Here is a 19283-nt window from a genome sequence, read left to right on the forward strand (position 1 = left end):
TCTAGGCCTTAGTTTCCTCAACTGTAAAATGAGATGACCTCCCCCTACCAATCCCCTTCATCTCTAAGTCTCGGATCCTGGAAAAGTAGCTCCCAACACACCAGCAAAATGAAAAGTGTTCGTATAACAGTCAGTTCTCCTTGACTCCTCTGCAGTGCGCTAAAAGGAAAAGAACATTAGCTTTAGAATTAGAGTCCAAGCTCTATCACTTAATTTCTGTGTAACCTTGGGAAAATGATTTCATCTCTATGGGCACCAACTTTCCCATCTGAAAAATGAAGAATTTGGCCTAGATGATCTCTAAGGTCCCTTCCAGCTCTAGCTCTACTAACTTATTGGGGGAGGGGGGTTCTGAGAAGAAACCTGGGTTCCAGTCAGAGCCCTGCTAATATGTGACTTTGGACAAGGTTTGGTCTGTGCCTCCTTATGGCTAAAATCCTGGGTGAGGAGGTAAGAAGGACAGGATGGAAGGGTGGAATACGTGATCTCTAACTTTGCTTCCAATTCTAACAATCTATGAATAGCATTAACCATTTGGATGACATACTTGTTTTTTTAAGGACACTGAAGAAATACATCTTTTTTTCCTAAAAAATAGTAGTCCAAAAGCAAAATCCAAATGTCAAAGTTTTCCATTACATTTACTGCTGAAATGGATACAAAACCCAAAGATATTGCTAGGGCTTTCAACACAACACAATCATTCCAGAATATACGTAAATTATTTTAAAGGAGTAATAGATCTCCAAGGGCATCCTCATGGATTAAGTGTCACTGGTGAAATATTGTATTTCAACTTACGAAAGGCTTTTGGAGGGAATGTGAAGACAATAATTGAGAGCTTTGGAAAAGTGCAATTTAATTTACAGCAATTCCAAAGACTAGTCATTTCCCACTAACAATTTAATAAAAAAAAATGTATCCTGTAGCAGCCAAGATGAAGTATGGCTTTCTTAACTCATGCCATATAAAGGTTATGCAACAAATAATTAGTTTTCATTTGTGAACCTTACAGGATTTACTTCACTGATTTCAATCATGTTTAGATTCTCCATCCTTCAGAAGTGCGGTTTGTAAAAAAAAAAATGGGAACAGAATTTGGACTCAAACTCATTTATCTGAGCACCAGTGCTAAAAAATAAAAAAAATAAAAATAAAAAAAAAGCGTCATAATAAAGCAAATGTTGATTTTAGCTCATGGACTGACTGCACTGCAGAACACCAGTCTCCTGCAGAGTGTTTTAGGTACAAATGGGTGATGGCATCAGAGGTGAAATAAGTCCCCTCCAACCTCCAGCCTAACTGCAAAAGAGTAATGTTTGTTTACCCAAGTTTTCAGTATTCAGAAATAATACACAAAGCACGACAGTATCTGGGCAGCAGGAGATCTGTAAATTCCCTAGTCTATTTGGTTCTGCTCTAAGAGCAGCCTTATTGAGCTCTGTGATATTGCTGTTTCACAATTTCCTATGCTGCTTCTTAGCCCTTCAAAGAATGAGGAAATCAATAAAGTTTCTACAGTTTGTTTATTGCGATCCTGTATACAGTCACTTCAAACCCTCCTTTCCATGCTGCTTCTACCAACTGAGGGAGGGGGTGGAAAACAGAGTGTGGCTTTTTTCTTCCGTTTCTCTGTTATTTTCTTTCCTATTCCCCCTGGCTGAGCACATGATGATTTAGCAGCATGGCCCAGTGAGGGGTATGTCATGATGGACACCGACATTGTATGTCTGGGACGAATAGTGAGGAGCAAAGCCATTGATGATCGCTGATACACCGAGATAGGGGTGCCTGATAATTTCAATCCTTTAGCCTTCGTTAGGGAACAGGAGCAGCTATGTTGTAAATAGAGAAGAAATGAAGACCTTAGCAGTATTGTTTTGTGTATGTTATGTCTAGTTACGGCTCTCATTCAAACCAAGGAATGGGGCGGAGTGTGAGCAAAGGGATTTTCCAACAATTACTAAACACTCAGTTTGTCTGTGGCTATGGTACAAAGGTTTCCTAAAAGAAGCCTCTGACCCAATAAAGTGACGGTCACCTTAAAAAAAGTAAAGGAACAATCTAGCATCAATATGCTTTCCTCTAGAAAGCTATGAGCAATGTCCCTTCTCCATTTTTCATTTTGACTTAAAAAGAAAAAAAGCTAATATTGGCTTTTTTTTTAAAAGAAGATCATGTATAGAGAACACTGGACCTGGAATAAGAAAGGCCTGATTTCAAATCCAGTATCAGATACTTATGAGCTATGTGACCCTGAGCAAGTCATTTAATCTCTCAGCCTTAGTTTCCTCATCTATAAAATGAGGATAATAATAGCAACTACCTCCTAGGGTTGATGTGAGGATCAAATAAGGTAATATTTGTAAAGCCCTAAGCAAAACTTAAGGCACTATCCTGGGTATCCCTAAACTCTTAGTGCCATTTTAACCTTTAATAGCTTAAACATTATGCTTTAATAACTTAAAACTGCACTAAGACTTTTGGAACACCCTATATAAATGGCAGCTATAATTATTGTTGTTGATATTTTAAAAGAAATGGTCATTCTTTTTCCAGCCCACAGGGATCAGTTGAGTTGAATGACAAGCCATGAATTCATCTGAGTGCAGACATCCCTTCAGATAACCAACTTAATCCACAGACTTGTGATTGTCCTTCCTTAATTTTCAACTTAGGTGAGGGAAGATATGGCAAGGCTTTTCTTCCCTGTTCAACACTTTCATAAATTAAGAACACATAATCTAGAACATAGAACTTTTAAAAAAAATTTCTTTAGGCAACTGGGGTTGAGTGACTTGCCCAGAGTCACACAGCTAGTAAGTGTCCAGTGTTTGGTCTGAGGCCGGATTTGAACTCAGGTCCTCCCGACTTCAGGGCCAGTGCTCTATCCACTGTGCCACCTAGCAGCCCCATATGATATAGAACTATTAAGGAAGGTAAAGAATAGCCAGAGCATTGGACTCAGGATTCATAGTTCAACATCAAACCAGAGGGGCGAGGCAGCATGGCCTGGGGGATTAGAGGGCAGGCATAAAGTCAGTAAGACCTGGATTTAGTTCCTATTTCAGACATAAATAATAGTTCTGTAACCCTGGGCAAAACAATTAACCTCAGTATTCTCAATAGCTCTGAAAGTTCCAGACAAATTGCTGATCCACATTTGTGGAGAGTTTCTAAACTCGAGTTCCCTAAACCAAGGAAATCATAGGACTGGAACCTCACTCCTTCACCTCTCTGACAAAAAAGATAAATAAATAAAAACACTGGAGCAAGAAGTTGATATAAAGATACTAAATAAAATAAGTGAAGTCCCATATAATTTCACATTTTGCAATCCAACAAACATAATTTAGAACCTACTATATGTGACAAAGACAAACAAATCCCTCGTTTTAAAGAGTTTATATTCTACTGTTCATTTTCATCAGTTATCTGGATGATAGAAGAGATAAATGTTTACTGAATCTGGAGATGACTCCAAATGACTCCAACTGGGTAGAAGTGGCTAGCATCATAGAATAATTGAGTGGAATTCAGGAAAGGTTTTAGTTTTGTCTTTATATCCCCAATGCCTAGAATAGTGTTAAGTGTACGTTAGGCATTCAATAAGTATTTGTTGAATGAATTAGTTAAAAATAACTATGATAGGTGGGCAGCTAAGGGGCATAGTGGATAAAGTACTGGCCCTGGAATCAGGGAGACCTGAGTTCAAATTTGGCCACAGACACTTACTAGCTGTGTGGCCCTGGGCAAGCCACTTAACCCCAATTGCCTCCAAAAAAAAAAAATAACTTCCAGAGATTGAAGTGGTCAGAAACCAACAAAACAATGTCCTAAAGGGATAAGTCAAGTAGTATGAAAAAGGGACGAAATGAAATAGTCTATGGATTAAGAAATAACTGCTTACAAAAGGGATCCTCGAGTCTATATAGACCAGAAAGTAAACATGCACCGTGCTATTGTTTGAATGTCAAGAATGACTTTTTTCTGATAACACTCAATATTATTCCACTCAGTATAATGAAATCCAATTCAACAAACATTAAGTGGCTATGTGCAAAACACCATGTTATCTATGTGCATAGTTCTGGAGTCTACAATTTAATTCAGAAAATATAATAACCATTCAAACAGAAGTAGCATAGCATAACAACAACTATAATAATAATAGCTACCATTTCTATAGTCCCTTAAGGTTTATAAAGCACTTTACAAACTTTATCTCATTTGATCCTTACATAAACCCTAGGAGGTAGGTGCCATTATTGTCCCCATTATACAGAGAGAAACCTGAGACACAGGGATGTTAAGTGACTTGCTCTGAGTCACATAGCTAGTAAGAGTCTAAGGCCATACTTGAACTGAGGTCTTCCTGACTCTAGGTCTAACTACTGTGCCACCTAGCTGCCGCAGAAACAGTGCTGGGTTTAGAGTCAAGAGTCCTGAATTCTAATTCTAGCTCTGACATTTACTGGCTATGTGACCACAGGCAAGTCTATAGGGAATTAGATCGTGTACTAGCTAGAATTCTGGACATGGAGACAAATCCTGCCTCAGACACACTTGCTGCTACCTGTGGCAACTCAGCTTTAGTTTCCTCATCTCTAAAATAGGTATAGTAATAGCATTTCCCTCACAGGATTGTTGTGAGGCTTAAATGAGATAGTATATGCAAAGTGCTATGTAAACTGGCTTAAAGGGTTCTACAAAGATAAGCTGTTCTTTGTTATTGTTGTTCAGTCATTGCAGTGGTTTCCAAGTCTTTGTGACCCCATCCAGGGTTTGCTTGGCAAAGATACCGGAGAGGTTTACCATTTCCTTCTCCAGCTTATTTTATAAATGAGGAAACTGAGGCAAACAGTATTAAGTGATTTGCCCAGGGTCACACAACTGGCAAGTATCTGACACCAGCTTTGAACGTATGAATCATCTATAAAGTAGAGATCTTTGCAGTAACTATTTCACAGCCTTGCTGTAAAGTTAACATAAACCTTACAAGTTCTATGGAAGCTGATGTTGGCATCATTAACAACAAAAGGTGAGAAATCAAAGAAGAGACGATTAAATCAATTTAAATGTCAGGAGGAGAAAGAAAGGAGGCCTCTTAACCTCTCTTGTCCAACACATAGAATCATAGAGCTAAAAAGGAACTTGAAAAACCACTTAGTACAATCCCTAGATTTGTCAGAAGAGAAGTGACTTGCTCAAGGTCACCTAGGTGTTATTAAGAGCTAGGATTCACATTCCAGATCCAGGACTCAGTAGTCACATTTGTCTTCCCATGAAAGGGTTGAGATATTGCCACTGCATGATTTTGAAGAGATACTTTATAGATAATGAAACATAACACAAGATGATGTATGTGAAACACTTTGTAAATCTTAAAGCACTATATAAACTTTAGCTAGTATTACTGTTACTACAGAGCATGGTAATAGTCTCTCCTTTTGCCTCTTCAAAAACTAAGAAATATTGGGTTTCAAAAAATTTGCAAATAATTTTGGGGAAAATAATCCCACCATCACTATGTTTATTGGTCCATAATAATTGCTTTTCTTCACAATGCTAGTGATCAAAATACAACTCATTTCTCCCGTAAAATCCTCCTAATCTACCTTCTCCACTTTTCCTTTCTGTCCCCTCCTACCTCAGCCAGAGTTATCCAAATTTTGGGGCAATTTCATTGGTAGTAATATGGTTTGTCCTAATACATACTGGTAAGTATGGTTGGTCCTAGTTACTAAGGAAGTCCTTCTGCTATATGCAAATTCTAAAAAAAGAAAAAGAAGGGGTTGGTATGAAATGAGAAGGTATAATTGTCGTGGTGAAGAATGAGAGAATTCAGCTTTGCATATTTGGGGCAAAGAGAATATAGAGGCTTCATTATTTTCTGCATGGATGATAATGACCTTGGGATTAGCAATTTGAGGACAGGGTGCTGTTGCTTCTCATTAGCCTGGAGAAGAAACTTGGAATAGAACAGCAATGGTGAGCCATTGTTAGCTTGGATCAAAGGTTAGCTTGGACCCTAGCCCTTCCTTCAGAGAGGCAGGATAATATATCTTTGACATATCTGTAAAGCTCTTGGCTTCCTGAGCGAATAGCAAGGGGTAAATTTTATGTCTGACCAAACAATGTGGCTTGTGGGATTAGTTATCAGGATGACTAAAGGAGATTCTTAGAATTCAAAAAAGACATTTTTTTTTATAAAGGACAAATTTGTTGGAAATCCTGGTAATACTCTATTGTGTCTTACTGATAGCACAGTAATGGGGGAAGGGGTGACTGATGCTTATATCTTCATCTCTTCTTTCTTTTCCCCTTTTTCTATTCCTTCTTCCAGCAGGGCAGTAAATGGATAGAGAGGGTGATGGGTCCAATAGGGAAGTTTGTATTAGGGAAACTAGGTTGAAATGGAGGAAGCTGAAGTTTCACAGTAGTATACCAAGGACCCCCAAGAGATTGGCCAAAATGGTAAAGCATATCATTGCTTTTCTCCCACTTCTCTTTCTGAAACTCAATCTTAGGTCCTGAATCTTCTCCAGTGATAACCAATGTCCTCATGTTACCCTCAGGCTGTGTAAATCTCTCATTCAGTCAGAACCCTTCTTTAAGGGTTCTCTTCTCACTTCAATTCAATGTGATTCAATTCAATAAACATTTATTAAACTCCTATTATGTGTCAGGCACTGTGCTAAGTGGTGAGTTTATAGTTCCTGTCTTCCAGGAACTTAAATTCTGGCACAAAGCCTGGCACATAGTAGATGCTTAATATGTACTCGTGTATTGATTGATTGATACTGGGTGAAACAACAGGTATACCGAAAAAGTAGAAAATATGTACAGAGTAATGGGGGTGCACTAACAAGGATCGGAATCAAGAAAGGCTTCCCATGTGAGTTTTTCATTTGAATTAGACTTTGAGAGGAGGAAGAGATTCCAAGAGGTGAAGATGACAAGGAAGAACATTCTGGGTATGGCAACAGCCTGGGCAAAGTCACTGAGGCTAGAGATGGAATGTCTTGTGGGATAGTATCAAATAGGCCAGTTTAACCAGAAGTAGAGTATGAAAAGGGAGTAATATCACCAAATCTTAAATGAAACTCTCATTTTCTGAATATTGGGATTAACTAGATTTTATTCAATTGGAGTTATTCACATGAAATTGTGAATGAGATAAATCTCCAAGAGGCATCTTCAATTTTGAGAAGAAATTATGAAATCAAATGAATTTCCAGTTTAGTGGAATGCCCAGAGAAGATATGAGCCCCCACCCCTCACCCCCTCTTCTAGAGGCCCAATGAACTTCCCCATGGCTGTCAGAAAGTAAAATTGAGTAACAGTTCATTTATCTTGGATTATCTGGGAAATGATATGTTCCAAATAAGTGAATTATTCAGATAATTGCAGCTTTTGTTTAAACACCATGGCTTATTTTTACTTTAACCATCTTAATTCAAACGGTTCTACATTTCCTGTCTTCTCAGAGCTTAACCTTTTTGACATTATCATGATGAAAACTGATTAGTATACTAAGCTGTGTGGTACAGTGATACTCTTGGAGTACATGGGTTATTTGCCTCTATATAAGCAGCATGAAAGTTTCTTTAATAGTGCAGTGTCCATGTGACCACAAGTCTGTAGGTGTAGGGCCTCAAGAATTCAATAACATAATTAATTATATTTAGCTTCAGTTACTAATTAATACAAGCCTGCTAGCATAACGTCTAGCAATGGCAGAGGACTGATAGTTAGGCCCTACTGGCCTATTACCTCGTTTTAGGAGTTTAGTGAAAAAGGAGGTAAAAATAAGAAGATAGTCTGAGAAACAAAGCTTTTTTTTTTCCTTGATGGAAAGTATAGGGACAAGGACTAAACACGTGGTTTCACTAATATAAAGAAATGTTGAACAAGCAAACTACCTCCACGTATTTAGATCAACACCTTCTCTGCTCTCTTCGTCTTGTAATCTAAAAACTAGAGCATAGCAAGAAAGGATTAGAAGAGACAGGCTTTGCAGAGAATAGGAGTGAAGTTGAGGGAGCTCAATGGTTACCACCGGAAGCTTTGAAATCTGCATAGTAGACAGAGAAAGATTAAAGGTCATTCATCTTCTCCCACTGCATCCTGGGCCATTGCCAGTCATCCTGACCTGTATCTTGCCACTGGATTCCAACAACCTTAGAGGAGAGAGTGAGGCTGATGACTTTGCACAGCCCTGCCTCACTCAATCCAACTCACTTGCAAGTCAAGATATCACCCTCCTGATGTCATTAGACCTCTTTGAGAATGAAGAATGAACAACAACAATCTAGGAAGATATACATTAAGCAGAAGAATTTTCCTGGCTCATTTGTTTAATAAAAACATTTTCTTTCTTGCCTATATTGGGCACTTATTGTAGCTGCTGCTTCCTTGAAGACCACAACCTTATATGTGGCTGAATAATTCAAAACTGAACTGCCAGATCATTTATAAGTTGTAATGACTTTATAGTATAAATATGCTCAAAATCCCAGGAAAACAGCTTAAATTTCCAGTCTTCCTGCTGAAGCTGAATGCAAACAGTAGTCTATTTGGGCAGAGTATCTTTCATAATTTGGTTAGTTCCAATCAATGACCAGTTTCTCTAAACATGATAAGTACTATGCAGTGAAATAAAATGCATCCCTCTAATGCCTTTCTAGACTCCACTGTAAGGTTGTATTTTTGTTTAATGAGATCACTCACTCACAGGATTAGAAGGTTTAGATGGGTTGCTATCAGCACTGTTGGAGGAGGGACTTATACTGAGGAGATCAGCGATTGTGATTTTGGCTTACATTTATAAAGCACTTTAAAGTTTTCAAAGCACTTTATATACATTTTCTTGTTTGATCCTCTCAACAACCCTGTTCGGTAGGTGCTATTCTTGTCCCCATTTGATAGATGAGGAAATAGAGGCACAGAGAGGTTAAGTGACTTGGCCCGAACCAAGGTCTGTACTAAATCCAAGTCCAGGACTCTTGCCACTAGACCATGCTGTATCATAATACCGAAAGGAAGTGCACTAACAAAATGGCACAATTACTAATATAATACTTCCTCAGGAAAATTGGCCATTATTGCTTTGTCTAAGTCAGGGCAGACAGATGTGATGAAAAGGAGATTCTACTTCATTATTCGGTTAAGTGAGTAATGTTCCAGTTTTATATACCAGGTACTTAGGTGGCACAGTAGATAAAGTGCTAAACCTATAGTTGGAAAGACCTGAGTTCAAATTCAGCCTTAGTAACTATGTGGCCTTGGACAAGCCACTTAACCTTTGTCTTCCTTAGTTTCCTCAACTGTGAAATGGGATAATAATAGCACCTACCTCATAGGATTGTTGTGAGGTTCTAATGAGATAATATTTGTAAAATGTTTTGCAAACCTTAAAGCTCTATATAAATGCTATCTATGATGATGATTATGAAGACAACAATGATGATGATAATTCCCTTTAGTGAAATCAGTTGCTCATGGATCACCACACACATGCCTTAGTAGTCATACCAGATTCTAGATCACATAGCTTTTAGGGAATCAGATTCAGTTGAATTTTTCCCTATGAATTATATCTTGGGGCAGCTAGGTGGCGCAGTGGATAGAGCACCAGCCCCTGAAGTCAGGAGGACCTGAGTTCAAATACAGCCTCAGACCAAACACTTGACACTTACTACCTGTGTGACCTGGGCAAGTCACTTAACCCCAATTGCCTAAAAAAAAAAACCACACACACACAAAAAACTATATCTTGAATTTGAATATTTGAATTTTGGTCAGAAAAAAATAGATATTTGGCAAATCAGGTAGCAGACTAACAAAAAAGGGACTTTTTTCAGAGTTCAGAGAAAGAATTTGGGCTAAACTTCAGTGTACATGGCATTCATTCATATATAATCTTAATATCTCTGGAAATAAGTTTCCTTATTGGTCCTTGCTGTTGAAATTTCATCAGCAAAAATTACTCTTAAATTAGCACAGTTGTGGTTGCTTATTAAATTAGGTCAACTGGGTTCTAAACAGTTTAAATGATAGATGATTCCTAATTTAGCTTTTGCCAAAGGTCATAATTGCTAACCACACCATAATCCCTTGCTTAAACTCCTTTCATTTAGATAGAGGGAACAAGGGACTGAATTATTTTAGTTTAAGAGAAGGAAAGAGTTCCCGTAGTGTAAAATTTGAGTTGATGCACAAACCACTGTCTTTCTACAAAATAAGTAATCAGATTCTTCCAAGTTCTAGAGAGAGTTTGCTTTACATAATTTAACCTCAGTATTCATAAATTGATACTTAAAGAAATTAATTCAGGCTATTCACTAGAAGGTCAAATACTAAAGCTGCAGGTCAAACACTTTGGCCATATAATGAGAAGATGGGACTCATTGGAAAAGACCCTGATGTTGGGAAAGACTGAAGACAAAAGGAAAAGGGAACAGCAGAGGGTGAGATGGATAGATGGTGTCACGGAAACAATGAACATGAACATGGAGAGACTTTGAGAGACAGTGAAGGGCCTGGTGTGCTATGGTCCATGGGCTTGCAAAGATTCAGCCATGACTGAATGACTGAACGACTGAACAAGAACAAAAAACAACATTCAGAAGTACCAAATTTTAGTGTGCTAGCTCATTCAGAATGAAAGTTCAACATGCCAAAATGAAAAATGGAACCAAACAGCCATTAGTTCTCTTTGGGGTGGAAGATAAGGAAGCTCTATAAAGTAATTTACAAACATATTGACTAAGTGATGGATGGGATGTGTACTCCCTAATATACAAAATCACATATTTGTTTAAGGCAGTATTCAGGAGCTGGATAATCACTGTTAGCAGGCCAAAATCACACTTAAGGCTAAGTACGGCTACTGTTCAATGAAAGCTAAAATGCCAGAAAGTAGTAAATATTACATGATGTCTGCATATGGGCAGCTCACAAAACTTCTCCAGGCCTTCATTTCTTCAGTTGCAAAATGAAAGGATGGGACCAGATAATTTTCAAGGTCTTTTCCTGCTCTGAGAGGCTATAATCAATGACTATACATCCTACAAATTGAATTTTCTGCCTGAAAAAAATATTTACTGTAAACATTAGCCAGCCCTCTAGTCTAAAGTTGCATATTAACTTGTTATTGAATATTATTGGACATGACACATAACTTGGTCATTACATTGTTAAAAGTAAAGTGTTTTTTTGAAAAAAAAGATAAGCCTTTTGTGACCTTACCTATATTAAAGAAAAGGCCATTAGAAATACTAGTTACAAAAGAGTATTAACAAAAATTTTATGCTCTAAATCTTATTCTCCAAAAATCTTCCTCCTCAAACACTTAGGCAGATCTCATATACAGCAAAAAGGCATTGAGTAACCCGAGTATTCATGAGAAGTGGTGTGGTACACGGAAAAACTGTTGATTTTGGAGTAAGAGGACCTGGGTTCAAATCCTGTGTCTACCATTTTACACCACTGTGACCTCAGACAAGTCAATTAATCTCACTGGGTTTTCTTTCTTTCCTGAAAGCTGACAAGGGCTGGACTGGAATGATCTCTAGATACTTTCCAGCTTTAAGTCTGTGATCTTATAGTATATTTATCACCCTTTCTTCAGAATTTCAATTCTTCCATACTGCCTTGTGAGTTAACAGTGAATAATATTAGTAACACATTTATGAAAGCGACAGAGGTGGTCAGATTTGACAGAACAAACATAATTTTTGTAGGCTTAGAGACTTTTGATGCCTTTTGCAGTTTCCTTTAAGGGAGAAAAGGAGATTCTAAAGCATTAAAAGGCATTCCCAAAGGATCTCAAAAGTATGATGCATATTCCCTCACATGCCATAGTTCCATATTTCTAAAACGGCAGCAACATAGAACAGCAACAGACATTAGCCAATACTAGGGATCAGAAGACTTGATTTCTTTAAACTCTAATAGTCTGAAGTCACTCTTATTCTTCAGCTTCTTGCATTGCACAGAGTTAATCGTAAAACCCCTTTCTATATTGTGAATTCTTTATACAGGCTGAGTGATATCTCCCCTGATAATATATACCAACAAACTCACCCCCTAATGTTTCTATTTCATTCCTCAATAAATACCTAAATTTCTTTCAATCACTGCCTTGTGGAGAAATTCGTATTTTTTTGCCTATTGAGCAAATTACATAATTCACAGACAGAAAAGCTCTTCCCTCCTCCCTCAAGTTCTAGCCTGTTTTGGTTGATTTGCTCTTGCTTCTATGCATCTTGTTCTGAAGGACTCTGCCTGGTACTCCTACATCAGGGAGAGAATTGGTGTACTGATTCATGATTTCCACACACTCCCAACCCCAATACATTAAACATGATAGGCCAAGGGTACCACTAACCAATATGTAGTTTCTTTTAAAAAATTTCTATTGCTACCTTTTGTTTTTATATCGTCTTCATTTCTGAGTTCATCTTTCCCTCCTACCCTACTCAGGAATCTGTTACAACAAAGAAAAAAAAACAGAAAAAGACCAAAACAGCTACTTTCCCCCAAACAACCTTTACCAGAAACTGAGAAATACAGGATTGAAGGAAAAAGAAAAAAATATGAACCAATATTCTGTCTATTGTCTTTAAACATATGTCCTCTAATGTTTAATGCAATGATTACAATACTTCACAGATCTGTAATTTTGTCAGGTCCTTCCACTTTGAATTGTGAAGGTTTCTTTTTCAGTGACCAAGAGTCCACTTTGGTCCCTCTCCACTTACTCCTTTCCAGGAAGAGCATGGAGGCTTCTCTCTCTGTCATCATTCTGCCTTATTACTGATCAGATCCCCCACTTGTAAGAAGATTCTTTTTCTCTTCTCCTGTCCTTGTCTCTTTCTTCATTTTCTGCCAGTATCACAGCCTTTTCCTGCCAGCATCAAAAGGCTCATTGGACTTCTTCCATAATAGATATACTTTTCATTAAACTTATTTGTTATATACCCATAGTAGACTATAAATTCCAGGAGGGCAGGGATTATATCTTATGTAAACTGTGTATCCTCAATACCCAATAAAGTGCTCTGTATGCAGTAGGTGCTTGAAACATGTTTGTTGATTAGAAGTGTATTGAACTGAATCACAAATTGTTTAGTGGAAGGGAGCGGTTAGAATGCCTTAAAGAGGAAAGATTCATTTATATCACTTCTACTCTTTCAACATTCATAATCATTTTCAGATTTGTTTACCATGTAAAATATTGACAAGGGTTTTGAACTATGGCATGTTTGGGAGTTTGAAGATAAGTTTTCCAAATGTTATTTTTAAAAATATGGGGTAATTCATCTTGAAACACGTAATTTGGAGTTTAAAATAAGCTCACTCTCTAAAGGGCTGTGCTTGTCAGAGGGCCTAGAAGGTTAATGTTTTCAAAGGAGCTGGATGACAGGGTTTACTTCTGTTATTATACTTGCTATTTGTTCAAAAGTAGCATCCCTGATGTTCTGTGGAAATACCAAGATCTGGTGATATAAGCTTCCTGCATTGCACAGAAATCAGCTCCCCAAACATCTGCAGAACACTTCAAGCTGAAATGGGCTTTAGAGATCATCTAGTCTCACCTCCAAAAGATAAGAAACCAAGGTCGAAAGAGGTCAGCTTAATTGGCAGTGCCAAGACTAAAACCCAGGTCTCCTATCTCTTGATACAGTGCCCCTTCCATGACACCACATACCTTGAATCATATTTCATCCCTCGAAGCAGGGGTGTACTAGAGCTAGTTCAGATTGGCTAAGGAGAGCTGATTGTTAAGTTTTCAGTGTGAACATTTTACACATTGAAAATCAGCAAATGCTACAAAGCAAGGCTTGATATATTGTCGTACTGATTGTCCAGATTTAAGAAAGTGATGGAGGAAATGTTAATAGCACTTTTAAACTTAAAATTGAGTTGTGAATTTTTTTTTTGTAAAGCCAGTTGTTAAACACTTACCAGCACACTCCTGCTTCCAGGTACATATAGGGTTAAGAAGATTGATTTTTTTAGCTCATAATTTATTTTCTAAAAAAATTGGAAACCCTGGACCTACATTACAGTAGGGACACCAGGGGGGAAAAAAGATATCTCTCCCTACCACTTGGCCACTGAATATGTAACAAAGAGAATGCAACTTTTGTTAGAGTGGTAGCATAAAATAATTCATAGAGAGTTGGCCTTGGAGTTAGGAAGACCTGGGTTCAAAATCTGGCCCTAACACATACTCACCATGAGACCCTGGATAAGTCATCTAACATTCCAGTGACTGAGGCGAGGCCCTAAAACTGTAAGTTGTCAAGCAGGTACAAATCTACAGCAAGGAAGGGAGTTCTTTTCTGGGAACTAAGGGTAGGCATGTCATTTTTATTTGCTCATTTCACAGAGCTGGAAGTTAGCTAGTAATCCCTGTACTTTCATGACAGGTATTTCTTTTTTTTTTTTTTTAAGAATACTAAGCCCATCTCATAGTGAGTGAATATTTTTTTGAATACCTTGTTTTTGTGTAGAGATGAGTTTCCTGTGGCTTGACTTATGGAAAGATCAGATCTTACAATACAATACCACAGGAATACCCTCCCACAGCAATCTTCCTCCCTTCCGCCCCCCCCCAAAAAAAAGACAAGCAGGCTACATGATCTTTTTGCCCTGGGAAGATTGAAGTCTGATTTACGGGGATAGTGGGCAGCTTGGCAATTGAAATCAAACTGTACTCAGCGTCTCCAAACACTAGGCATGAGGGTCATTTCTTCTGATTGGTTATCCCCGGAGGGAAGTAAAGAGTAGAGGGAGAAAATATTGTGGTCAAATGCACCTGAGCTAGTGGTTGGATCAATGGCCAGTATCAGCAGGACCCTATTTAATGAAGCTTACCCCAGAGTCTGAATCTTGCTAACAACAGTGGGTAGTGCTGGTGCCAAGTACACAGGAAAACCAAGTCTATTGGAAAACAAAATAATGGTTTCATTCTGTGGCACAAAGATAGAAATTCGATGTTTTGTGTACATAAGAGCAACCTTTAAATCCTTAACAGGAAGAAAGCCCTTCATACATTATACACAGGGTATAACATGATCAGGAGATATTATGTGAGGCAATCCTGCTCTATCCTTCTACAGAAGGATGGCTTTGAGTGGAGTATATATGCATAGCTCGTGAACTCTATGGGTAAACACTCACCCATCAGCATGCTCTCTTATCTAGAGAAAGAAGAGAATTGTTTTCATTTATATTTTTCCACTATAAAGTGTTTTGACAAATCAATAAAAACGGGGGGGGGGACCCACTGATGTGATTTTCACATAATATATCTCATTATTGTCTCATTACTATGGGGATTATCAGCACGGTGCCCTTTACCAATGCTGGATCAAGCCCACAATTGTGAGTTAAAGAGAAAATGCAGGTGCCAGATCTAACTCTGGATTTATCATGCTATGATTAAATTCCTTCTAATTTCTCTTATCTATTTGTGTGCTGGCAAATAAAGGGAAATGAAGACAGCAGAGGCCTTTAAGTATATAATTTCTGATTGTTATAAAAATTCAATTCAAGGCTCATCCTGTCCAAAATCCCAGATCTGTAAATAGGCCAGGGTACTTGGAGTTTTGCTCAAAGGCAGGGAAACTTGCAGGGCTCAGAGAGTACCATACAAGGGTGCATTTCTGTATTGCTCAGTCCTACCCCATAATGGAGGCATAATCTAGGGTAGGATTCTCCACCCTTCTGGAGTTTAGACAACTCATTGTGGCCCAGGGTATGATTCTTCCCCCTGGGTAGTTTACCCACTTATCTATATCCCTGTCACATTCCACCTTCAATTGTCCTCTCTTGTCCCAGGTGCAAAATTTGCTGATGACAAATCTACAAAGCACTATTGCTCAGCAAAGAATCCTGAACAATGTCACTCATACTTTACTAACAGAGCCATCTTAGTTGATTGATCACTGCAGGCCACTTGAAAGTCTAGTTAATGCAATTCCTCCCGATAGCTTTTAAATATCTAATGAGAGATTACTGTTACACCCAATAATTCCTTTAAAATGGCCAACTGCCTCTTTATTCCATACCCAGCCTTGCTCCAAAGCAGATACACTGTAATACAGCGTGGGCTACCAGATGTCTCCATGTCCTGAACACGAGCACCTTTGTAATAAACCAGAGGGTGCACCAAAAAGGAACTGTTTTAATATTCTTGGGCAAAGGTTATGGAAGTGACAGCTAGGTGACTCGATGGGTAGAGTGCTGGTCCTAGAGTCAGACCTGAGTTTAAATCCTGCCTCAAACACTTACTAGTTGTATGACCCTCAGCAAATCATTTAATCTCTGTTTGTCTTACTACACCAGAGATGGAAATGGCAAACCACTCCAGTATGGTCCACTGGGTCACAAAGAGTCAGACATGACTGAATAACTCAACAATAGCAACAACAAAAGTTATGGACTTATGAATTCATTGGCATAGGAAACTCCCAGTAATCACAATCTTCCAGCTAGGTTCAGGGTTGTCACCTTCCTGGCCATTTACAGTATCAGAAAGTTGATAAGAATAGTAAGGTTACACTCTTATAGAAACAGATTGGATTATTGCCCTCTGGATATTGGATTTTTATTTGTTTTGTTAAATATTTTCGAATTACATGTTAGTCTGGTTCTGGATGTCTTGGGGATATTGCAGGCCTCCTTGAGGCCACCATGTTTTACACCTCTGGCTTAGAGCACTGAGTGATTAAGTGACTTTGCTTGGATCGGATCACATTGCTAGTAAGTGCTATAGGAAGGCTTTGCACCCCAGGTCTCCCTTGATTCAAGGCTAGCTCTCCACCCACTACTCCATGCCATCTTTCATGAATAGCCATAATAGTTTAAAAAGAATTAGCTATACATGTCACAGCCTTCCCTGTCAATAGTCAGGATTATAGTACCATAGATTTAAAGTTGGAAAAGACTTTGAAGGTCTCCTAGGTCAACTCCCCATTTTAAAGATTAAGAAACCAACACCTCAAAAAGCAGAGTGACTTTGTTCAGAATTACACAGGTAGTCAATGGCAAAACTGGAACTTGAACTCAGATCCTGTGACTCCAAATCCAGCTTTCTTTCAATGTCTTTGCCTTTCAAGGAAACACCACCAAGTAGGTATTTACGCTGCAGAAAAACAGAAAAATTCAGTTAGTGGGTAAAAGACCCCAATTTTTGATTTTAACGTATCCACAATCCCATTTCTACTTCCTTTCCAAATAATTTTTCCGTTAGTTTACTGATCTCATTTTTTCCTCCAACTAGTTTCTCTGATTATAGTCTTTATGATTATTAAAATGGAGGTTATTCATTCAATCAATATTTATTATAGAAGAGTCCCCCAAAACACAAAATAATATTTACTTAGAAATGATTTCTATTTCATTGTTATATGTAGAGATACAGTGAAATACAAACATATTTACTCTATATTTGCCCTTCTCATTCAGTTTAGGCTTTTTGTAAGAATGATAGGATATCAACACTGAAGTGAATCTTAGACATCATCTAATCCAACCCTGCATTTTTCTCATAAAGAAACTCAGCCCCAGAAAAGCTTAATTGACTTGCTCAAGATCCAGGTATCCTACCTTATAGCTCAGTCCTTTTTCTCTAATTTAATGAGGAATTGGGGGAAAATAGGACCCAGTTCATCACAAGCATACCATAAGAGAGTAATTAATAATTGTCAATTCCAATTTCTCCGTTTAAATGATAGCTCATACTTTATCTGTCCATGTGGAACATTCTGGTATAGACCACCTCTGTGGGAGGAGACATCTGTTGATGTTCAGCCAGTGTCAGTCACCACCATCTTTGCTGCCTAATACATTTGTTGGGTTCACTCCCCTTTTAGACCCCTGTTGTTGTTTTTTAAAACTTTCTCACTGTATTCTTGAGTCCTTCTTAAGTCTTCTCTTTCTCTTAGGCAGTTAATAATTGCCTTTTTTATTTCCCTAAGTAGTTTTCCCCATGAAAAGCACAATAGGAAGAGCACTGGATTGAAGACAAGACTGAAAGGCAGAAGACTTGAATTCTATTCCTGGACCTGCCAATACCTGGTTGTGTGACCTTGGGCAAGTCACTTAACCTCTCTAGGACGGTTTCTTTATCTGTAAAATAGGGATGACAATCTCCACATTGAGAGAAAAGAAAAGAGAATTCTGCTGATATCCCAGGATATGTAATTCAAGATATGATGAAGAGACTCCCAAGAAATTCCAAAGCTAATTTTCATTACCTACTTTTATGTATTGAAACAATACCATCAGTCAACTAGTCAGTCAGTCAACTAGACTTAATTAAGGACCCACTATGTGCCAGGCACAGTGCCAAGAAAAAACCTAGAAAGCTAAATCAAAGGTGAAAAAAAAATCAAAACCACTTCATTATTTCCACTGATTGAAGGTAGGAGATAGAAATGGAACAACAGAATTTACAAGCGAATAGATAACTAAGAAGATGGAATCTGAGAATTGGATTTGATTTAAAGTATATGAATGATGAGCTCTTGGCAAGGGATCAAGTCACCTAATAAGAGTCAGTTACAAGATATCCTTGAAGTCTTATAAATCCAAACAAGATGACTTTAAACTGAAAATGAAGGGGGAGGAGAAAACTTCTTACATTGATCTGATAAGCCTACCTCCACAGAAAGTGACAGATAGGATGCAGAAGGAAGGATAGCAGAAAGGGGTAATTAGCAGGAGACAATACTCAGAGAGGGAGACAGAAATAAAACAGTGGCCTCAGATGTCCACATAGAATTCTATGTAGCATCGGGGAGGGAGAGGATGGAGGTGGAACTAGAGATGTCAAAGATGCAAGGCAGTAAAATTGACCTCAGATGTATCTCTGAAATTTGATGGGTGAGGATAGGAGTGCATATGGTTGTGGAAAGAGAGAGACCTTATCAAAAATTAAAAGACTAGGAAAAGGGAATAGAGATTGATTAGCATTGTAGGAGAATATATTCTCAGATTAGGAAATCTGAGTTATTGAGATTTTTAAAAAAAATATGGCGGGGAGGCATTTGCATGAGGATTAACTAAGATGAAAACAGAAGAAATAATTTTGTAAGGACACTTTACAAAAGAATACAATACAGACCATCTAGCTAGGAGGAGAAATTAAGTGAGGAATTTGAGGAAAATATAATATACCTGTCAGGAGATGTGCCAATATATTGACAAGGGACTTGAACTCTATAAATTTATTGGATCTCTCTCTCTCTCTGTCTCTCTCTCTC

General features: G+C 38.0%; 1 protein-coding gene across 4 annotated transcripts in view; it reads right to left on the bottom strand.

Annotated features, from left to right (window-relative positions):
* Nucleotides 1–16608: 16608 nt before the first annotated feature.
* NEK7 (NIMA related kinase 7) overlaps nt 16609–19283 on the bottom strand; it is a 200627-nt gene continuing 197952 nt past the window's right edge. For all 4 annotated transcript variants that reach the window (XM_020971723.2, XM_020971721.2, XM_020971725.2 and 1 more), the window contains one exon: nt 16609–17161. In XM_020971723.2, the coding sequence (XP_020827382.1) occupies nt 17018–17161 (144 nt within the window). In that variant the 3' untranslated portion in view covers nt 16609–17017. The remainder of the gene's footprint in view (nt 17162–19283) is intronic.

This window comes from Phascolarctos cinereus, unplaced genomic scaffold (assembly GCF_003287225.1).
Source record: "Phascolarctos cinereus isolate Bilbo 61053 unplaced genomic scaffold, phaCin_HiC Scaffold_5;HRSCAF=322, whole genome shotgun sequence".
In the NCBI taxonomy this organism is placed as follows: domain Eukaryota; kingdom Metazoa; phylum Chordata; class Mammalia; order Diprotodontia; family Phascolarctidae; genus Phascolarctos; species Phascolarctos cinereus.